The sequence below is a fragment of the Asterias rubens genome, chromosome 9 (assembly GCF_902459465.1).
Source record: "Asterias rubens chromosome 9, eAstRub1.3, whole genome shotgun sequence".
In the NCBI taxonomy this organism is placed as follows: Eukaryota; Metazoa; Echinodermata; class Asteroidea; order Forcipulatida; family Asteriidae; genus Asterias; species Asterias rubens.
The window spans coordinates 5,293,691-5,317,440 of record NC_047070.1 but is presented as its reverse complement, the minus strand read 5'-3'; the positions used below and the strand labels follow the sequence as shown (position 1 = coordinate 5,317,440).

At 40.4% G+C, this 23,750-nt stretch overlaps 1 protein-coding gene across 2 annotated transcripts; it reads left to right on the top strand.

The window, feature by feature from the left end:
- The first annotated feature begins 3,393 nt into the window (after positions 1 to 3,393).
- LOC117294878 (heterogeneous nuclear ribonucleoprotein A3-like) lies at positions 3,394 to 20,635 on the top strand. Of its 2 annotated transcripts, XM_033777423.1 has the most exons (12): positions 3,394 to 3,745; positions 4,473 to 4,763; positions 5,484 to 5,759; positions 10,945 to 11,220; positions 12,780 to 12,972; positions 13,895 to 14,020; positions 15,851 to 15,964; positions 16,546 to 16,623; positions 17,500 to 17,613; positions 18,203 to 18,235; positions 18,704 to 18,835; positions 20,311 to 20,635. In XM_033777423.1, exons 1-12 carry the CDS (start codon positions 3,536 to 3,538, stop codon positions 20,535 to 20,537), a joined length of 2,070 nt encoding a protein of 689 aa, XP_033633314.1. In that variant the 5' UTR covers positions 3,394 to 3,535; the 3' UTR covers positions 20,538 to 20,635. The 2 variants fall into 2 exon arrangements, with proteins under 2 accessions (XP_033633314.1, XP_033633315.1); XM_033777424.1 differs by lacking the exon at positions 18,203 to 18,235.
- Positions 20,636 to 23,750: the final 3,115 nt, after the last annotated feature.

The following is a 23,750-nucleotide window of genomic DNA, read 5'->3' as shown; positions in this document are numbered from 1 at the left end:
TAAAAACCGTCCGGCGTACATGTACATGACTGTACATGTATGTGCACGCGTAAGCGAGCGCGTGCATGTACTAAACCTACATATATGCAGCAAAAATATTCACGTATTTTATGATTGCAGGGAATACCCAACGGCCGAACATTCCCATGTCATTCATGATATGCACTTATTAGCTTAAAAAAAAAATTGCGAACGTGTTCCGTCGACCAAGGGCGTTTAATTTACTGCAAGGACGGTTTTGCACGGGGCGGACACAATTGCATTATGCAGCAGCGTCCGGGCGGACACGGTTGCATATGCAAAACCGTCCAGCGGACATTATTGCATAGAGGACATAATTGCATGCGACACCGGCCCCCAATGCATACATGTACTCAGTTTATAAGTTTTGTTCATTCTTTTTTACTCAAGGCACTTCATCAACAAAGCAATCTGCACACATTATTTTACTGTCTTGTCTGCCAATAAATCACAAAGGGAACAGAATTATGTTTCAATATTTTTATGGAGCTAGAGTGAAAAATTTGAGTGTGAACCTCCAGTTGTAAGACTTCCTTTATTTACATTTACATAGCCTTACGTGCAGTTTTCACAAGTTGCTGTGGCACAATCTACAACCATTAAACCAGAAACTGCCGGGGCAGACCCCCGTTTTAGTTACTTGGTTCTTTTTTACGTGCGTTACCTCTGTCTTGACGTCCAAACCGAAGGACCAAGCAATAATGGTAAAGTGCCTCTCTAAAGGACACAAGTGTCAAGACAGGGACTCGAACCTAAAATCTACTGATCAGAAACACAAGAGCTTGAGTTAAATGAGCTTTATTGCTTGACCACAACATGTCATCAGAAATGTACCTGGGATTGAGTCCGGTGTGCTTCACTGCTCGGCCATGACATGCCATCAAAAACTTTAACACCAGAGCTTGAGTCCAGTGCGCTTGACTGCTTGACTAGGACAAGCCGTTATGATCCTTGTCAGTTAATATGAAGTTTGGCATAGCTCTGGTTAGCAACAGCAAGTTATTTACCAGTAAGGGGATTACACTTCTTCTATTTCCCCCTTTGTTTATATTTGAAATTCATGAAATAAACTGAATAATGTGCTGTCCGTGTTATTCCAACCTGAACCCTGGGATGATTCTATGATCAAAAGAACCTCAGTTATTTTTAGTTTTTGTTTTTGTTTTTTGTACAGAATAATTATTTTATTCTTACTTTCAATACAAGCTATTATGTACAGACATTTTGTTTTGGTGAGCCACATCTTCAAGGCAGGAACTGCATTTAGTTTATGCACTAATATCTTGTGTGACACCATTTTAATTATAGTTTTTTGAAACTGTAGAAACAAAATTCTTGTTCTTTATTTTCAAGACAAATAAAGGGGGGAGGATATTTGTGGAGTGCAGTAAACAAAATTCCTTCTACAAAATCATCAATGGAATAAATCGGTACGGCATACTTTAGTATTCCTGTTCTTTGATATGTGTAAGATATCTTTATAATTTGAATAAGATGATGAGGGGACTGGTCTATGTTGCGACACCCCTATGTTCCCAAACCCGCATGTAATATTTGCCATGGTTAGGGTTTAGGGTTATTTAGCTCTGTAGAGACTGAGAAATACTCTAAGGTTAGTGGCCCATAGGGGTGTCAGAACATTGAGCTCCAGCACATCAAGCCTCTCAAATCCCGGCTCTTACCATTTCTGTTCTTCAATTTACCCAGTCAGTTTCTCTTGTGTATTACTATCTGAAGAATATTTTGACAGATGTTTGCAGCTCATTCGAAGTTCAGCTTCATTCTTAAATAGGTTTGGTCTCTTCCTCCTTTATCCGACCAAAATGTAAAATTGTATTAAAACTCATGTAGTCTTGATCAAAAAAGGTACACCACTAAAAATGTACTCATCAAAGGAAGGAATTCATGACTCCCAAAATAGTGGAAATGGTACGTATTTTGCACAGGTGTTTTGTGCAAGGGGTCAATACGACAAAGGTATGGTTGGATTTGGTGTGTTCACTGGTCACTGTCCGCAAACCCAACACTTTCTGTTGGATTTGGCTCAACTTGGAATGAAGAAAAGATTGGCTGGTTTAAATATTATTTTAATTTTATGAATACTTTGAAGAAATTGTTTTTCACACAATAAGTTTAACAATTTAGATAACCATAATTTTTGAACCAAGTGTAGACATTTGGTTGCTTGAGAATTAATTGTCTGCCCAGAATTACCAGGTTCTTGTTCCTGATTTATTCTTTAAAGAATTGGTGTTTTTCTTTTTGAAAAGTCTGTAGTTTAGTCTTTTCGAAGAGAAACTTTTAACTGATCAATTAAATATGAATTTCTGTTGTATCTCATCATACAATAGCTTGAATTCCAATCATGTAAAAAGGCAAATTTACTGTACATTTGATTATTATGACCGTATACCAATAAAACTCATTTTGGATTTACGAAATAATTTTGCATTATCTTTATACATGTATATGATCATTATTTGTTGTCTGAATTTATTTAATTATTAACATATTTATTAATTAAAGATGCTAATGCTATGTCAGATTTTTGGCCCCAAACATTAAAAAATAGACTTGTTTGAGTGAATGGTATTTCAATGAGTATCACTTTTAACGGTCAGGACCATGACCAAAATTTAAAACGTTTCTTTTAAAACACATAAGAATTGGTCACGTGATATATTGTCGGGATCCCGACAAAAACTAATTTTGAGCACTTTATTTCACTGCTACTAATAATTGGCGGACTTTTTTCGAGTAATGGCTCAAATGAAAGCTTGTTACTTTCTCGGCCCCCATCAAAATACCTATTGAATTTTAAATCAAAATTTGTGGGTCAAATTGGCCCAAAATCTGACATAGCATCTTTAATTTGTTTACTTATTTTTTTTCTTTCCTCCCCAATTTTTAATTTGTCTATTTTATTTATACATTATTTGTTGATCTCTTTTTTAGGGGAAACATTTTTCATCATCTTATAAACATAAACCATCGAGGAAAACACTTATCAACATGGAAAATGTACCCCCCCCCCCTCAATTGTTCCACATTATGCCACGCCTCTATTTTTTTAACTTGGGAAGCTCGAGGCGCAAACGCTATATAGCGCCCTCAGTCGGTCCTTAGATTTTCATTGGAAACTAGAATCCATCTGCTTACAGGATCATTTGCATATTGCAGCCGGTACCAGTAGTTCGCGGTGCCTTCAAAAAGTATGGTATTCATCGGAAGCATTTGAAAATATTTGGAAAAACATGTTTGTTTTCTTGAAGAAGCAGCTTTGTTACTACCGAGAAAAAATTGTCACAGACAGAAGTAGAACTTTACTTCCGCATTCTGTGAAAAACGCACTTTCTCCTTTTACTGCATGGGTTATACAGCGGATGCCGGTTCGATTGTGTCATTTAACTTCACACACGCGCACTCCCCTATCCCTCGCTCTGAATTTACACACAAAGACAAATTGCTTCAGACCCTTTCTTTTCAATAAAAAAGTAGAAAACCAATCCTTAAAATGTCAGACGAGGCATCAGAGAGCATGATCACAGAAGTAGATCTCGATGACGAAACCGTGGCCCGATTACTTGAGGAGGATGAGTCGGGAGTGGAAGGAGAAAATCAAGAATCTGAAAACCGTCAAGATGACGCCGACGGCGGAATGGAGTACACCGGCGAGACGGAGGAAGGCCAAGGGGACCAAATGCAAGCAGAGCAAGAAGAAAACGTGTGTATGATTAATTTATAAATGTGAATAATTTATAAATGTGAATCAGTCACAGTGAACTGAAAGGCATGATGAATGTAATCTATAATCGATAATCGATTCACTCATTTACTGGACTGCGTGCTAGCTTGCTCAATAGCCTGGACCGGTGACTAGCTGTGGACAATTATTTTAAATATTTGTAAGAATTTTTTACATATATTATTATTAATTCAAAAATTCATTAACTGCATCCTACCTCCTAGCCCCACTTGTGTGGCCAAGGCTGGATGAATCCTTAGCCACATGTCTATACCATTTCCTTATGCAGCTATAACTTATAAGAAATAACCAAATGTCAAATTCTGGCGCCTCCCCTACGAGCCACTTGGCAGTTTAAACTGGCAGAATGTGTTCACCTAGCTCTTAGTCTTACCCTTAGCTTGCTTTTTGTGTGTTTTGAAGTTTTGAATAGTCAAACAAATAAAATTTTCAAAAGAAATTTTTCACAATAACTTTGCTACCTTTCTCCGAACACTCTAATTTCCTCGATTTGTACATGGCGTAGCCATCTTGGAATATGCCAATCAGCATGACATCATCGGCTGGCTGAGCTGTGGGCGGAGTGTGTGGAGTGCGAATACAAATCAACAGCTATTTTATGTGAATTAAGCTTGGGTGCTTTTTACGCGTACGCGCTACGGAGTTCACGAAATGTAGCTTTAATAAACTTATGTATTCCTTGCAGGGAGACAACAAGGAAGAAACTAAGATTGAGACCGGCCCACGTCTTTTCATTGGAGGTCTTCACTACAAGACGAGAGACACCGACCTACAGCAGCATTTTGAGAAGTACGGCAAGCTGGCAGAGTGCCAAGTTGCCAGAACAAAGCAGAGATATGGTGGGGACGGCAAGGGCAGATCCAGGGGCTATGGATTTGTCACGATGTCTACGCAGGCCGAGACGGATGCTGTGCTAGTTGAAACCCATGTAATAAATGACAAGGTTGTGGCAGTGATGGTCTCCAAACCACGAGATGTAAGAGCACAAACCCAGGGTTTTATTGGTGTTTTTAAGGGGCACAAAGGCCAGGGCAACAAATGCCAAGCCCTCTGTGGTGTGGCCGAAAAATTTCATCTGTGAAAGGGCAAGGCCATCTTCAACTTGAAAAGGGCATTTCTGATGGAAAATCTTAAGCCGTAAGGTTTATGGGAGACTTTAAAAGGGCACAAAGGCCAAGGCCTCTGTTGTCTGAGTTCTCTGAGATGAAATTCTAGCCTGTACCAAACAATTATGTTTTTTTAAATAATACCAATCCTGTATGATACCTGTTAATACAAGGCAAGTTCTTGTAAAAGTAAAGGCAAAATTCAAATAATAATACAACATTACATTTAAAAGCACTGCACATGTTTGGTAATCGTCAAAGACCAGTGTTGTCACTTGGTGTATCCAATCATTTATAGCATAAAATAAGTCGTTTCCAACACTGTTAATACTATCAACAGCTCTCCAATGCTCGTTACCAAGTCAGTTTCTAAGTTAATATTTGTTTTGAGTAATTACCAAACGTGTACCTTCCCTTTAAGTAGTTACAACTTGGGATCACACCGGAGTGATATGCCTGAATTCTTTTTTAAAAGAGCTTGAGAAAATGTTTATGGGTATATGTAGGTACAAAACTTAATATTAGTTACATTTTGCTTGTTTAATTGCCACTGGTTTTCCTTTAATTTTACTAAACATTTTTATCACCAGTCCCCAGAGAGAAAATTTAGGATCAGCCTCAACAACCTAGACAAAGAAAAGACCACGAAGGAAACTCTAATCGGCCACTTCAGCCAGTACGGCAACATCGTGCAGTGCACCATCAGCATGGAGCAGGTGGACGGCGTGACGGTGTCGCGCGGCTCCGGCTTCATTACCATGGCAACGGAGGAAGAAATGAAAGCTGCCCTGGCCGGGAGCGTCGACGGCCACCAAACTATCGACGAGAAGAGCGTCGAGGTTAAGAGAGCTGTGGCAGAAGGAAAAGTAAATTTTTGTTGATTTTCATTTTTTTGTTTTTGAATTCTCAAATTTTCAACCCAATAACCACTTACTGCTTGGGTTTCCTCATTTGTTTTTGGCTCAACCGTCAGAATACTTGAAGTAATTCTAGTATACATTTGTAGTGCTCATATCCGTCACTCAGTTATGTTGCGTCCACATCCAGTATATTCCTGCAAGGTATTGTGGAGTTATGTATTGAGACCATAGCACCATGTAATTTATTACAAGGTGCTGTGACGCAATATGCAGCCAATCAAACCAGGAACACCGGAGCGAAACCCATTCTCTTTACAATAAGTGCACTGGGTTCTTTTGCATGCTTTATTACACAACACACAGGACCAACGGCTTTATGTCCAATCCGAAGGACGCAGCAATAATGGTTTTAAGTGTCTTGCTGAAGGATGCGACCGGGACTTGAATCTGCACTCTGCTGAACAGAAACACCAGAGCTTGAGTCCGGTGCTCTTAATCGCTCAGCCATGACACACCGTTAAGGATAGATTGACCATGCCAGCCTTCAATTTGGTACATGGTGAATGCCTACCTATCCACACACGATGCTGACCTGGTAAATGGCGAACTTCTCATTGTTCTACAATTGTTTGAATATTTTGTTTTAGCGGCGTCCTCACTGACGTTCTCGATCGTCATTTGCTGAATGCATAAGTACACAGTGCACCCTCCTACTGTGTGACCATTGAACCGTGATGTCAGTGGTTTTGTATTATAAATACTATGCCAGCCTGCAGTATCATGTAGTGAATGGATCTACCAGTACACAGTTAACCCTCCTACTGTCTGGCCATTCAATATCATTCACTGTGTGGCGTTGAATGGTAGACCAATTTTAGAAGGTTTATGGAGATGTCAGACAATTCTTAGAGGGTGCATGGATGCCAGCCTGCAGTGTGGTATCATGTGGTTAATGCATCCCTTGGTACACAGTTAACCCACCTACTGTCAAACCATTCAATATCCAAATGTTGAATGGTAGACACATTTTAGAAGGTTTATGGAGATATCAGCCTGCAATGTGGAATCATGCGGTGAGTGCATCTATCAGTACACAGTTAGCCCTCCTACTGTCTGACCATTCAATATAAACCACTGTGTTGTTGAATGGTAGACAAAAGTTTGAGGGGTTATGGAGATCAATGTGGTACCATGTGGTGAATGAGTCTATCGGTACACAGTTAACCCTCCTACTGTCTGACCATTCGATATAAACCACTGTGGTGATAGTAAAAGGGTTTTAAGCTCTCAAGGATGAACCATGTCAGCCTACAATGGCATCCTAGACTCGTCCTCGATCAGCTCATTCAAGACTCAGTGAAGAACACATCTTTTTAGACAACGTTAAAGCGCTTTGAATTGCCTATGGAAAGCACTATACAAATGTTTATTATTATTATTATTATTATTATTATTATTATTATTATCGTCATTGAATGCATACTGGTTCATTGCACACTGTTCTGTGCACAGCTGTGCCACCATACAAAACCCGTACATGTAGTTGAATGGTTTTAAACGGTTTGTCAACTCACTGGAAAAATGTTACCAAGAGCTTTAGAGAAAGGTAACATGAATTTGGCAAACTAATTTTGGTCTCCTAGGCCCTTTTCGAAATCCACGGCTTTGGCTTTGGCTTTGGGTTCGGCTTCAGGCTCCGTTCTCTGGTCTGAATCCCTGACTGCATAGCATGTGTATAGTCAAAACAACTGAGGGGCCTAGCTAGCCTGAACCGAATGCGAAGCCAAAGTCATGGGTTCGAAAAGGGCCCTAAAGTTCTCTTCCTGTATTCTTTGTCTTTTTTCACTCCTGTACAACTCCAAATTACCTGTTTGTCTGTGTCTCTTATTTTTATTTTATTTATCTCTTCACTAACTCTTTGGATGAACTTTATACAGACTTTGAGACACACCCAGGATATGAAGGAGAGGTTCCAAGATTTAAGATCACTCTTTCTCTGGATGAAGTGTCAGAGGATCGACTTTTGAATTAAGGTGTCCACTCCGGCGAAATTTCTCACAGGCGGTAATAGCTTAGTTCTGATTCATTTATATCTTTACAAAATCTTGAACGAGGAGGGAGAGTATTTTAATGGACCTTTTTGTCCGCATTTTGTTTTTGATTTGACTTGGAGAGGACGAACCTGAATATTTATTCAGCCAGTGCTTCATTTCTGTCCGACTGAGGTTTGAGAAGCCGTGGCCTCATCACCTCTCCTTTCATGTGGAGAGTTCCGTCATAGCTGACCTGTTTACAGATGTGCCTTCCTTTTGGCGTAATCTCTGACTTGCTGCAACTCACATTGGTGTTGAGCCTTTCTTAGGCCTGGAATTACACGCAGTCCACGGAAGCCCCTAGTCTAGGCATTTGTGCCCTTCAAAAGATTCCCATTGACTTTAAGATTTTCCAATTGAAGTGCCCTTTACAACATGAAAGCAGCCTTGCCCTTTCGATATGTTCAAAGATGAAAATCTAGGCATGCTTTCTGTGAGAAGTAACCAGAATTCTAGTTGCACAGAATCAAGTGTTCCTTTTGATCATGGTGCGACTCTTGCCAACCATGGTTGTATCTAAGAACGTGTGGAGGTTTCAGTCTTTGCTGACCTGTTAACCGATGTGCCTTCCTTTTGGTGTAAACTTCGACTTGCTGAAGTAACAAGAATTCTAGTTGCACAGAATCAAGTGTTCCTTTTTGATCACGGTGCGACTCTTGCCGACCATGGTTGTGTCTAAGAACCCTGGTCATAATCCTGCTATAAAAAGACACTCCAATCTCTCATGTGGAGGTTTCGGTCTTTGCTGACCTGTTAACCGATGTGCCTTCCTTTTGGTGTAAACTTCGACTTGCTGAAGTAACAAGAATTCTAGTTGCACAGAATCAAGTGTTCCTTTTTGATCACGGTGCGACTCTTGCCGACCATGGTTGTGTCTAAGAACCCTGGTCATAATCCTGCTATAAAAAGACACCCCAATCTCTCATGTGGAGGTTTCGGTCATTGCTGACCTGTTTACCGATGTGCCTTCCTTTTGGCATAAGCTATGACTTGCTGCAGTAACAAGAATTCTAGTTGCACAGAATCAAGTGTTCCTTTTTGATCACGGTGCGACTCTTGCCGACCATGGTTGTGTCTAAGAACCCTGGTCATAATCCTGCTATAAAAAGACACCCCAATCTCTCATGTGGAGGTTTCGGTCATTGCTGACCTGTTTACCGATGTGCCTTCCTTTTGGCATAAGCTATGACTTGCTGCAGCTCAGATTGGTGTACAGCCTTAGTGTGAGAAGTAAGCGGAATTCTAGTTACACAGAATCAATTGTTCCTTTTGATCAAGGTGCGACACTCCCGGCCATGGTTGTTTCTAAGAACCCTGGTCATAATCCAGCTGTGACGGACTCTCTGTAAAGACATTCCACCCCTCATGTGGAGAGTTGGGTCATTGCTGACCTGTTTACCAATGTGCCTTCTTTTTGGCGTAAACTTTGACTTGCTGCTCTAAAGTCATTTTAATCTCAGTGGCCTGTTGCTGGCGTAGCGGTGTAATGCATGGAACTCAAGTTCTGGTGCCCGAGTCACCAGAGAGTGGGTATGATTCCCAGTTATGGCGCTCGTGTCCTTGAACAAGACACTTGGCCATAATTGTTTCCTCATCACCCAGGAGTACAATGGGTACAAGCAAAAGATTGTTGATGCCGGTGACTATCAGCCTGTGCACCCATTTGGCTGCCGGTGCTGCATACTCGTAAGGAGTTGAATTGGTTTCAGGAATGCCAAGAGCCTGATGAACATAGATGATAGTATAGGAAGGCACTTTTGAGTGAAGCCTACTCGGCTTGCAAAAGTGTATAATACTAAGTTAATAAAGTTATCACTGTGTTAAGTGACATGCTGTGTGGGGCTGATTCCCAAGCTACATCTGCATTGTCTAGTGCAGATGACTCAAGTGAACGTCTACACGTACCGCCACCTTTTATGAGACAGCTGACGCCATTTTGTAGCTGTGCATTGAATGTACACGAATGGCAGTCCAAAGCTTGTAAATTTTGTTGTCAACACGGACACAATGAACAATTTACCTGGGATAGCGAAACACACATCTCCTCTCTGCAAAGGCTGTACCTACATGTATCAACTCCACATTGCCTTGATCGTTTATCTGGCAACGCGTTGATGTGTCTGAGAGTTTTGGGCGTTTAAACCGCTCTCGCTTTAAAGGCAGTGGACACTATTGGTAATTACTCAAAATAATTATTAGCATAAAACCTTAATTGGTAACTAGTAATAGGGAGAGGTTGATAGTATAAAACCTTGTGAGAAACGGCTCCCGCTGAAGTGATGTAGTTTTCGAGAAAGAAGTAATTTTCTACGAATTTGATTTCGAGACCTCAAGTTTAGAATTTGAGGTCTCGAAATCAAGCATCTGAAAGTACACAACTTCGTGTGACAAGGGTGTTTTTTTCTTTCATAGTTATCTCGCAACTCCAACGACCAATAGAGCTAAAATTTTCACAGGTTTGTTATTTTATGTACATGTTGAGATACACCAAGTGAGAAGACTGGACTTTGACAATTACCAATAGTGTCCACTGCCTTTAACAGTGGCCTGCTGGATAGATGCTAGTTAAAACACCTGATCAGCAGTCAAACTGCACTCCAAATGGCTCAACTGGTTAGCTCAGTGTTTATAATAATCTATGTTTTCATTTGAAATTTAAACAAATGAAAGTGCAGCTTACCGCAGTGAGAAGCAGAGACATGAATTTGAGCCCTTATAACAGTTACGGCCAACCAATGAGAACTGACTAAATGTCTTGTTTTTCTGTTAGTACTCACAGGTTGTAAGAAGAGCAAATCCTTGATTTGAGCCAAGGACGAACTCGCGTCTGAAAATGACTCATTTGCTCAGAAAAATGTACCAGGTACCAGTCACATACAGGCTGCACACGATGGCATTTTCCCTGATGTTGCTGGTCTAGGCCTGATGTTGCTGGTCTCCCTATTTTCGCGGGACTCCAGGCAGAGGCCACGAAACTTTACCTGCCTAATGGCCAGGGATCACACCCGATTTGGGATACAACCTAGGAAGTTTTACGAGAAATCTAATTCAGAAATGTTTTATATAAATTGATCAATGTTTGTTGTTTTCTTCCACAGAATCATGAAAGGCTTCGTAAGTTATGGTTCGGAGGGCTGGACAGGGAAAAGACCACTGAGGCCGACGTGTTGGAATACTTCACCACATTTGGGACAGTGAAGGAGTGCGTCGTCGTCCGAGACCCTCCAGAGACAGAGGGTGGGGAGTGCAAGTCAAGAGGATATGGCTTCATTGGCATGACGAATGTCGCCGAGGCGGGTGCAATCTTAAAACATCCAGAACCGCATAAGATTCACGACAAACTGCTGGTGTTCAACCGCACGCTGCAGAGGCCGGTGAGTAGTAAAAGTGTTCTGCATCGGCGGAGAGACAGCAATTTTTCCTTTATTTGTGTTTGCCAGAGGTTAAAAGATACTGGACACTTTTGGTATTTACTCAAAATAGTTGCTAGCATAAAAACGTACTTGGTAATGAGCAACGGAGAGCTGTTGATAGTATAAACATTGTGAGAAATAGCTCGCTCTAAAGTAAAATAGTTTTTGAGAAAGAGGTTTATTTCTCACTCAAGTAATAAAAGACTTCAGGCCTGACGCCTTTTCAGGCATCCGTAAGCACACATGGTGCATTGAAGGTTTTTTTCTGAGTCCAGATTTCACAGATTAGTTATCTTATGCATATGTCAGAATACACCAAGTGAAAATAATGGTATTTGAAAATAACCAAACGTTTCTAGTGCCTTCAAACAAAAAGGTCGTAATCATTTCCAAATTTTAAAGACAATTTAGTTTGAGGGTTGTCTATGAGTGTTCTGTTTTATCATTGTAGAATCTTCCTACATTTGAAACTTGGACCCTTCAGGCCCAAACGATATCCCTCAAGCAATACTTAAGCTCCACCACCGCCAGTAGTCCAGCATTCTCCCGAAGAGGAGCATACTAATCAAAACGTGAAGCCCACACTGGCTCTTTACACTTCTCAGAGCCAACACTCCCACAAAAAAGATTTACACATGGTTGTACTTGCAAGTGTACTAAGGGAATGAAAGTGTCGCGACGACTGAACTGCCTTGAGCTCTGTACGTGTGTTGCATTTTTTATGAGTGAGACAGTTTTCGGATATGCATTCGGCGTGTAGTATGCATCTTCGTATTCATGGGCTTAAATGGCGCGGCAAGATCGATCGCCCATGTGAACAAGGTTGTGGGCTAGCCAGCACAAACGTATCCGAAAACAACCGGTTATAAACAGCTCCAGCTGGTCATTGTCAACCGTTTAAACACCCCCACGTGACGCGCTCCCCACCAATAGGAATAGCGAAACTGTCTGAGGTATTTATGAACATTTATTCATCAACTCCTAAGACAGTTTATCCATTCTGAGAGGGCAGCACGTGGGGGTGTTTGAACGGATGATATAGCACCAGTAAAAAGTGTTGAAACTTGGGCATGAAACGCGAGCTTGCACCTGTGCTTAAAAGACAGTTTCTTCATTCCGACCGCCCACAGCAATCTCCTTTTAAATAAGGAGTTGTTTACCCGAGGGCTTTACCATTTCATAGCTGGAGGGGTGTTGTGTTGAAGAAATCATTGAACAATTATAATTTATGCATTAGTTTTACTTTTTGACTAAAAAGTGTTGATGTTGTTTGACCAAAAAGGTATTTATAAATGAGAATCAAAGTGTGTTGAATCGGTTTTCAACTAGTGGTTTAAACCCGCCGAGGCCTGGTTCTTGATAATTTACCTCGCTTTTGTCTCAATAAAATTATTAAGAACCAGGCCTCGACGAGTTTTAAATACTAGTTGAAAACCTCTTCACCACACACAGTTGTATCCCTTATTAATAGTTTCAAACAATGCTATGCTTATAGTGGTCACCTTTTTTATTCTCTTTAGGGCCAGCCAGATGCTGAGAGTGCATCAGACAAACTGGTAACCGTCTCGGGTCTCAAGGACACGCCTCTCACCCAGGACGATCTGATGGCGTATTTCAAGAGTCACGCTAAGTTTAGGTTTCTCACTATGGAGAAGAGTGAGGGCACCGCTATCGTCGCTTTGGAAAGAGCTGAAGATGCTGACAAACTTGCACGTGAGTATTACAGCAAGGAGAAATTCTTTTCTTGACAATAGAGCAATTCATTGGGCTCTGCCCACGGCATACATGTGAGCAAAAACATGTGAGCCTCTCCAATGCCATTCTGCACAACTCTGCCGTGCGTGCCAAGCATACACGCACGCGCACGCATGTCGGACTTTATTTTGTCAGAATTTTGATGGCGCAATGGGTTGTGATTGGTCAATATGCAAAGAGGCGGAGCTTAATAGATTGGTTTTTTGGGGGTAAAACAAACAAAAATTTGCTGGAGTGGGACTTGAACCTCTCGATTAAAGTATTGATGCTAAACAAAGGGAGTCATGTAGCCCTAAATGTTGGCGGACTCTCTACTTTGTCAAGTTCATTGTGCGAGGGTACCTGTCGGAAGCCACTCCACATTTCTCTGACTTCGGAATTAAGATTACCTGTATTAAAATTATATAGGAAGGCTGTTGTTTTCTGCAGATTCGAAAGAAAAAATTTATACATGTAGATCTACTTGAACCTGTGACCTCCGAGTTAATAACCAATTGAGCTATCTAAGCCTTATGTTGGCAGTATCCTTATTTTGTCAATATCTTTGCGTTACCCGTCAGAAGCTGTGCCACTTTTGTCTGAAAAAACAAAATGTCTTTGATCTACATCTCTATTGCTAAGGATACTGTTCCCAGAAGCTCCTCGAAAACTATAACTCCAGGGGTTACCAAAAAAGGTGGAAATGACATAATTTGAACATACCTTAAGATAGTGGAGCCTTTTTCGCTTGCATTGATGCTTGCCCTGAAGGCCGAGACAGTTTTTATGATCTTGTTCATTAACAAGACCGTCTAGATTAAATATTCCAACATTTTTTTATTTGTTTCTTATCACTTATTTTGTTCTTGTTTTCTTTTTTGAACGTGACTAACTTTTACAGAAGTACATGACCACTGCATCCAGAAGTATTGGCTGACTGTGGAGAAGGCGAGCTTAAAGACGCTGAAACTGGAGAAGGCAAAAAATAAGGCCAACAATGCGAGTAAAAATGCCAACAAATCAAAAGGTAATAATATGCACTATACAACAGGCCTGTGAAATCTCCGCTTTAAAGCGGATTTCCGCTCTTTTTAATTTTCCGCGTCCGCATTTTTATTGGGTTCCGCTTTTTTCCGTTCCTTGTTTTTCTTGCGGGCTCCGCTTTTTTCTCGTTTCCGTTTTTATCTTCTTCTTTTTTAACATCCATAATAGATCGTCAAGCAGCACGTACCTGGAATCGGGAAGCACTTTAATTGCGATTTGATTTTGACATGTGAGTCGGGGGCTAGACCCAGTAAATGCTCCGTGTTGGTATTTCATTGGAGCCGTTGCTGTTAATTTTTTGTTTAGCGCGATGTCTATTTTACATGTACTTCAATGTCATTGTTCCATTGCACCAATAGAGGGCGCTTTACTAAAAAGCCAATGCCTTGAGACAAGATTAGGCACACATGGTTTTTCCCCCACACGACGCACGTTTTGTGTATGTACGGTGTGTGTTTTTTTGCGACAAGTAAAATATATGACAGTTGACGACGAGGACTTATCGCGCTTGTGGATTTATTCCTAAAAGAATGCTACAAAAATGTCTTGAAAATGATGATGTACAACACATTGTTACATGTAAGAATTGTGGCCTATGTTTCTGTGAATGTGTTGTCTACGCTTCAGTTTTTAATTAAAGCCGAATCATCTTCAAGCTGATGCTCATTGTCCACAAAGCTCTTAATGGCAAGGCTCCCCACTATATTTCTGAACTGCTTCAAGTTTACACTCCATCAAAGAGTCTTCGATCAAGTTCTATGCTTCTCCTCATTGAACCCAAGTCTCGACACTCATGGGGTGACAGGTCTTTTTCTTCAGCCGCGCCACGCATATGGAACTCTCTACCACTTAATCTTCGATCTTGTCTCTGTACTGCAAAATTCAAGTCTCTTCTCAAAACTTATCTTATGTCACAGGTTTTCAATGACTAATTTTTTTGTGTCTGTTTTTCTTTGTGTTATGTTTTGTTTTTGTTTTGTTTTTGTTTTGTTTTTGGTTTTACTGCGCCTTGAACACCCAGCAGGGTGGATATGTGCGCATTACAAGTCTTATTATTATTATTATTATTATTATTTATTATTACGTTCGTAGTGCTGGCCCAAAATCCGGACAACAATTTTCCGCTTTTTTTTCATGACCCGCTCACAGGCCTGATACAAGCTGTACTTATCACTTTATATTTCATATCAAGTTGAAGCGATCTACAAGAGTCTTTAATAATTGATGCCATTTTGTTATTTGAATTCACTTGTCACCCAATTAAGGAGACAAGAGGCAACATATTATTTTTACTATTTTTTAGTGGTGGGGAGGCTTGCTTATGTAACTTAGTGCATTTAGTGGTTAAAAAACAAGAAAACAAACATGTTTCCCAAGTCTGCTGCCTCCCAATGTCCCCAAAAATAGCACATTGCAAACAACAAATGAGACAGTAGTGTTCAATCATTTGGCACAATGCATATATATGTCTACTTTTCATTCAATCTTTGAGCAGTAACTGCTAGGGTCAATTGTGAGCCATTCAGTAAGGATGATTTTCAGAAGTTTAAAGTTCCTGAAATTAGCTTGTGGGCTAGTGTTTCCCCTTACTCTAGGCGCAGAATATCTCAAATGTTACAATTCATGAGGTTAGCTGAATCTGTGAACCACCAGATATGAAAAAAATACCGACACAATCTATACTATTTCTTTCTCCCCATACTTTTTTTAAGAACATTCGAAAACTCAAAGGGGTTGAGAAAGAAATCCAGAGAAATCGCCCGCTCCATTTCACTTGAATTGTAAACCCCAAAACACTTTTATTTTAAATCAGGTGCACAAACTGCCAATCCCAAACGACTAAAGGACATCCATACTTCACCAGGGCCCGCAAAGAACGCTAAAGGAAAAGGGGCGGGACGAGGACGCGCTAATGACAGGAGGCAAGGTGAGTTGGCATCGTTCTTACCACAAAAACAATTAGGATTTTTAATGTTTTTAAATTTATTTATGCAAGTTCGCCTCAAACAAGGCTAAACGCCGTTCTTAGTATGGAGCTAAAAAAATAAACGTTATTTGATGTGAAAAGAACTCAGGGGAGCTGAAGGTAGGAATTAACATTCATCTCAAGACAGTCTGGATTGTAGGATGGAGGGAAACATGCGCCAGGCAAGGAGTCCAAAGAGATGCAGTACGTGGAATAAAGCTGTTGAATGGCTTATTGTTCTACATCTCAACAAATCAATAGTGTATGGAATGTTCATTTTTTATGAAGAGGAGCCATTCGACCTTCTGCATCTTTTTGGAACTCCCTAGAATCTAGAATGTTTGAAGAGGAATATCAATTCCTAACTTCAGCTCCCTGAGTTATTTTTTAAATTTAGTAGTTTTTCTTCTTGTAACTGCTTACCAAGAGTGGCTTAAGCCATGTTTAGGGCGAACTTTGATACATTTTTTTTAAGAGTAAGTTTGTTCCCCAACCAGAGTAAACCAAAAAATTGTTTCACTTTTTTTTAAATTTCTCACCAGGAGGATTTGGCAAGATGCCAGCAAGAAACCAAGCTCAGCATTATGATGACGGGTATTATAACGGACCAGCAAGACAGGGTGAGTTCACAATTTATGATTTTGTTGTGAAACTACACTTAGATCTAAAGGAATTAATTATAGATTTATCAGGTATAGATTATCAGTAGTTGGCAGTGCGCTTCACTGCTAGGCCTATGTGATACTGCTGATACAAGTGCGCAATGTATTGTAAAGATCATTGTGTTCACGTTGTGCACCTGCACAGTTGACACTTTCGCCCTTATTGTTGGAGTGTGTCAAGTTGTTTGCCATGCTACACGCTAAGCCGCTACCTTGTTATTTAAAGCGAAAATGTACTTGTACTAACAAAAAACGCAATGTCCACAGATTTACATTAAACCTACACAGTTTGAAGATTATGATAGAAGAAAGCTTCCCTTGAAATTTTACTTACTGAGGTGCTGTAGTTTTTGAAAAATGAGTAAAAGTAATAATTTTTGTCTCAGTTTTAGCGTGTAAAAACGTATTAACCAGTTATGCTATGGTTTTGGTATAATATCATAACTGGTTGAGGGGATTTTACATGCTAAAATAATTTTGGTCTCGTGACTTGTTTTACTCATTTCACAAAAACAACACAACCTTAGTTAGTAATATTTGAAGGGAAGCTTTCCACTATCATTATCTTCAAACCCTGTTAGTTGAATGTAAATCTGTGGACATTTTGAAAAAGTACCCGAATCCTTTAATGGATTTATTGTAAATGTTATGATCAATTAATATGTTCTGTATTTTGTTGTAAAAATATGTTGTGCTAGTATAAAAAGCTGTTGAATGTAACAAGTTTCTGCAGTTTTGTAGTTTTTGCTCTGACTTCGAAGTAGTCGGACTAGCAGAATGAACCACTCGAGTCTTTCTGTTGTGCTAATGATGACGTTTCTTTGTCTTTACAAGGTGGCGGAGGATTCGGTGGCGGTATGATGTCGGGAGATTTTATATCCCAGGGCCAGACTTCCTTGATGGATGATTATTATGGAAGCAGTGCATCCTCCTACGGACCAGTCAAAGGTATGGTGATAATGATTGTATAGGTGCAGTCAAAGGTATGGTGATAATGACTGTATACTAATGATTAGGGGGCAGTGAAATGTTGGGTGGGTTGAGCAACTTGTGCGCCAGAGTTGTTTTTTTTTTAAATAATTCTCTCCCACCTTTGGCGACCAGTTGAGGCAAAATGTTCACATTATTTGTTATTTTATGCATATGTTGGGATCAGGGATGCCAGTTTTCCGGCTATTGCCGGAATTCCGGCTTTTTAAAATTTTCCCCGATTTTTTCCAGCGCTCTGTGTTTCATCTGGCCGAAAAAAATATAAGTTTTGAAAAAGATTTCCGGCGCTCCGTATTTCATTTGGCCGGAGAATTGTTTTTCTTCTTTATGTTTTATTAAAAAAGTGCTGTTTTGTTTTTTCTAGTTTTTGGGGTCTGGGGTGGGGGGGGGCGGTGACCCCTTTTTCTTCAAACAATTTTTCAGGCTCTGAAGGGAAGAGTCACTGGCATCCCTGTGGGATATACCAAATGAGAGTACTGGTCTTTGACATTTACCAAAGGTGTCCAGTGCCTTTAAGAATCCTGTTTACATATGATTTTATGTGCAGGTGGTGTTCCTAGAGGTAGGCTCCAAAATCGGGGTAAGCATTTAGTACATCTGCTTAAAAAAAAAAATCAGGTAGAACTAAATACACAAATGATTTCCATGCTCCAGAAAACCAAATGGAATGTTTCTAGAGGTAGATTTGGGGTAAGAATCTTGTACATCTGCTGAAAAAAAAATAGAAATAAAACTATACAGATGATTTACATGCTCCTAAAAAAAGCATAAGGAGCAATACACTTGTGCAGTCAAAGAGACTTTATGCAAGAGTCATATAACTTCAAAGTTATCACATTAAAATAGTCCTCTGAGAATCAAAACATTCCCCCACAAAAATGTACAGACCAATTTTTCTCAGAATGATGTCATCAAATGTTTTGGATGTTGGGGCCGAAACGAATCAGAAATCAAATCTTTCTTCAAGACCAAAAGTTTTTCCAGAAGATACATGCGATCTTTTGACATGCTACCTTTGACATGTGACTTTTGACATAATCACTTACAGGTCAAGTGAGTAAAGGTGATGGTGGTGGTTGGGTGTTTGTTGAGAATCTGTACGGGCAGCAGGGCGGACAGCAGGGCGGGCAGCAAGGAGGACAATTTTCAGGGACCAACATGAACCAGAGACAGATGAAAGGTGAGCAGAACTCGCATGAATAAAAATGATGTGGGATAGTTTTGACATGGAGGATGATTGATTGTAGAGGTGGTGAGGCTCAAGCTCTGGTCTGGATCTGGATCTGGATCAATATTCTCGACGCTCTAATAAGAGTCAAACGAGAAGAGAAGATGACGAAGTAATTTCAGTTTTAGATGTGGGAGGAAAAAAAAACAGAATGCCCATGCAGTCAAGCAGAGACTGAAAACCCAATCCACGTAGTGCCCCCGGTGGGATTCGAATCGGGTCCCAGAGGTTGAAGGCGAGGCAAGACACAACTACACCAACGTGGTGTTTCTGATCAGCCGAGTGTGGGGTCTAGTCCTATCTTGGTTTGGTGTGCATTGCTGAGCGGTCAAGCTCACCGCACTAAAGCTATGGTGTTTCTGATCAGCATTGTGTGGGGTCTAGTCCCATCTTGGTTTGGTGTGCATTGCTGAGAGGTCAAGCTCACCGCACTAAAGCTATGGTGTTTCTGATCAGCAGAGTGTGGGGTCTAGTCCCATCTTGGTTTGGTGTGCGTTGCTGAGAGGTCAAGCTCACCGCACTAAAGCTACGGTGTTTCAGATCAGCATTGTGTGGGGTCTAGTCCCATCTTGGTTTGGTGTGCGTTGCTGAGCGGTCAAGCTCACCGGACTAAAGCTATGGTTTTCAGATCAGCTTAGTGTGGGGTCTAGGCCCATCTTGGTTTGGTGTGCATTGCTGAGCGGTCAAGCTCACCGCACTAAAGCTACGGTGTTTCAGATCAGCATAGTGTAGGGTCTAGTCCCATCTTGGTTTGGTGTGCGTTGCTGAGAGGTCAAGCTCACCGCACTAAAGCTATGTGCTTAGCATGAAACTTCTTCCTTGATAAAAACAGGATTACCAACCAAATTTCCATGTGATTTTTAGGATAAGCAAACAACAGCTGAATACCAGTAACGGGCAATATGCAACAAATGGAAATTTAGTTGGTAAGCCTGATTTTACCAAGGAAGAAATTTCATGCTAAGCAAATTTCGTGCCTACAGGCTTTATGAAATTGGACCCTGTTCTGTCCTGTGTGATGTGTAAATCACTTAAAAGAACCCAGTTAGACTTATTGTCGAAAGAAGGGGTTTGCACTGGTGTTTCTGACTGGCTGTATAATGGGCTGTAGCACCTTGTAACCACTTACAAGGTGTTATATATATGGGCCTTTGAATTCATGATTTTCAAAAACCTGTGTTGAAAATGGTTTCGGATCTTAACACTCAAATTGAAGGGACTGCACATTACATGTACCTTAATTTATTTTACCACCATTAATATAAAGATCCAAAGTTTCTCTTTCCAACCACTAGCTTTTCAAGATAGTGATGTTTTTTCGCTTTTTGGTTTATTCGCAGGCTTGTTGGTCTCTGTGCTGTTATTTCTCTGTACATACCGTTTGCCTGGAAATAAATAAATAAATAAATGTTGTTGTTCTATTACAGGCTTCAGAAACAAGCGACAACAGAACACGTCCATGGATCTAGGCGGTGGATACGGGAACCTAATGGACCAGCAGATGGGTGGTAACCTGGGAGGCAACCTGGGAGGCAACCTGGGAGGCAACCTGGGCAGCATGGGCGGCATGGGCGGAGGAGGGTTCAGTGATAACTGGGTCAAGGGGAACAACATGAATAGGAACAAACGACGCGGTAAAGGCAGACCGTATTAAACAAATTCCATCCCGTGCTATATACAGGGAACAATTTCATAGAGCTGCTTAAGCACAAAAAGTAGCTAAGCACAACAAAATTATGCTTACCTGCTTATTTGTGCTTAGCAGAAGCATTTTAATCACAATTCTCTGCTGAAGCAGCTCTATGAAATTGGGCCCAGACCTCAAATGTCATTGGGTTGGGGGGGGGGGGGGGGTTGACCCAGACATCATTACCACATTGTCAGTTATGCCATTTTTAGATTCAGTTTCCCTATGTGCTATACTTTGGAGTGCAGATTTCAGGGGCCATGTGCATTAACCTTGTCTTCACTTGCAATTTAACTACCAAAATGGCAGACCGTTGGCAACAGTGGGTGCATTCGATTAACTTCCCTGGGTCTCCCCCGCGGTGCTCACTCGGGTGAGTCCCTGACAAGAGCTAAACGAACGACCACTCACCGCTCTCGTAGTGACGTCGTTTACCTGGGGCCAGCCCCCAAGTGACCCACTCCACAAGCAGGGCACTGGGGGGCTGACCTGGGTGAGCCCTTCGAACAGACCGGGGATGACCCAGGGAAGCTAAACGAACGCACCCTATATTTGCATGTGATGCTGGGCCCAACTTCATAGAGCTGCTTTTAAAAGCACAAAAAGTAACTTTGAAGCACAACAAAATTCTGCTTACAAGATCAGGGTTGCCAGCCAAATAATTTTTTAACGGTATGCTGCTCATTTTTGCTAAGCAGAAAATGATAAAGCAATTTTTGATGCTTCAGCAGCTAAATGAAATTGGACCTGGTGTCGGGGTCCAGAGGCCTAACTAAGTGTCTTAGATTTGGGTTTTTCTACAAGTAATGCCTAAAAGTCACTTGTTAGCTTTTCAGCTGAACACAGTGTCTACTCGTGTAAAAGCAGCATACAGTGTGCCTGATGAATAGGGAAAATCATTATATGAAACGCCATGATCTAGCTACTAGGATATGTACACTATATCAGAACAAGTATCTGTATGAAAAATCGCTGAATAAGTTTAAGCAAACTGAAGAAAAAAAAACAAGCTTTACAGTTTTTCAGTTTTTGTTGTTGCACGTAGTTATTACGTAGCGTAAACGTGACATTCAAACACGTACTCATTTTATTAACTGCAATCAAAACAAGCAGTGAGGATTTTGTTCAGTGCTATTTATTTAACTTTTACCCTGGTTCTGCAAGATCTCCAAAGAAACAAGCCATTTTGAGATATGATGAATTCAAATTGTCTGCTTACTCCCAAACCAAACAGTGCACACCTATAGTGTCCGCCATACCTCAAAAAGGCTAATGAGTCTCATTGTGAGAGTAGAGATTGCTGATGTGAATGCTTAAGCAGCGGCCATCTTGGCTGCCGGTGCTGCATACTCCTAAGGAGTTGAGATTGTTTTAATTTAATATAAAAGGCCTGATAAGACGGGGGTAGTAACAGTGTAACATACTTCTTTGATATTTTGTTTTTTAAGTGTGTCTTTGATATTTGGTTTTTAGGGATGTAGGTTTTTATCGTAGCCAAAAATATTGATCCAAGCTGTAACTGGTTCAACCATGTATTAAAAAAAAAAACTTGTTACAGAACTTTTGTTGCCAAGTTTGCAAGTTGCACGTTTGTAGATTTTAAGAAATTAAAAAGATAATTTTAATTAGATCAGGGGTCGATTTCACAAAGAGTTAAGAGATATCAAAAATGTACAGCTAGTCCTAAGTTTGGACTAGTAACTCGAGATAAGACTAGCCCTAACTCTTTGTGAAATCCACCACAGGTGCATACTAATGCAACATTAATGGCCCCTTGTTTTGGCCCACAAGCTGAGTCTTTAGCCTTTGATAAAGACTCTGCTGGGGTCAAAACCTGAGGGGTCATTTGTGAAATGGTCATCTATACATAATGTGCTTCTTAAACATCTGAGCGACATTTTTTAGTAAAGTTGTTTTGTTCCAGACGCAATTTTGAACAAAGTATTGCGATCAGAAATTATGTTTAGTTTTGTTCTGGTTCCTTATCAATTTGTTACTGGCTTTTCTTTGTTACTTGTTTTACTGTTAGAAAAATGTGAGATAATAAATTGCACCCCTGAGTACATGTATACACATTTTGCTTGAACTTGTCTTTTTATTATTGTTATTGTTATTATTGGACTGTGTTAGGACTGTGCTGTGTTGGAAATGATTGTGAACATGATATTGTCTTTTAAATACATTTTATCAGTGATACAAAATAAATGTTACAGATTCTGTTTTTCTTTTCTCTAAACACGATGTCTTAATTATAGGAACATTACAGAATTGGTAAGAACAAATCTTGTCTAAGATCACAGATTTACATAAAACTTCCGGTCTTATGATGATGATGGTAGAAAACATCCCTTGACATAGTTTTGTCTGAAATGTCGTTTGATGAGAAATAAATAAAAGTAAATTCCCAATGGGAGTTTATCCCTCATACATTTCTTTTTTTTAATCGATGTCACGCAAATGTGTGATCGAACCTAGGCCTATTGATCTCAAGCTTCTACAGGCTGAGGTTTGTTAGTTTATTTGAAAGTGTTTACACTGCCAGCAACTGTTTTGTAAGCAAAAACCAATTCTGCGGTCGCATGCAATTATGTCCTCTATGCAATACTATCCGGAGGACAGTATTGCATATGCAATAATGTCCGCCGGACAGTTTTGCATATGCAATCGTGTAATGCAATTGTGTCCGCCCGGACACATTTGTCCGCCCCCGTTCAAAACCGTCCTTGCAGTAAATTAAACGCCCTTGGTCGACGGAACACGCTCGCCTTTTTTACAAGCTAAGTGCATGTCATGCATGTCATGAATGACATTGGAAACGGTTTTTGCATAGCCTGGACACGATTGCATATGCAAAAGTGTACGGGGACAACAGTATTGCATGGCGGACACAATTGCATCTGACACCGGTCTTGTCAGTATTGTAATTGGTGCATTATGCAAAGAAAAAGTGTTTCACACTTAGCAGGTGTTTCAGCTCATTTTCTAACATTTTCTTAATCCACTTTTATTTTTTTGTTGCTTTGAATTTGTTATATTATCAAGTAAAAATGTGTAAGTTATGGCTTATATTTCAGGTTTCGTTCGAATAATGAACGACTCTTGAAATAGTATTTAGGCCGTGTCCGAAACGGCGACTTAGGCTACAGCTACGGCTAGATCGCGCGCGTCTGCCTATTCTTC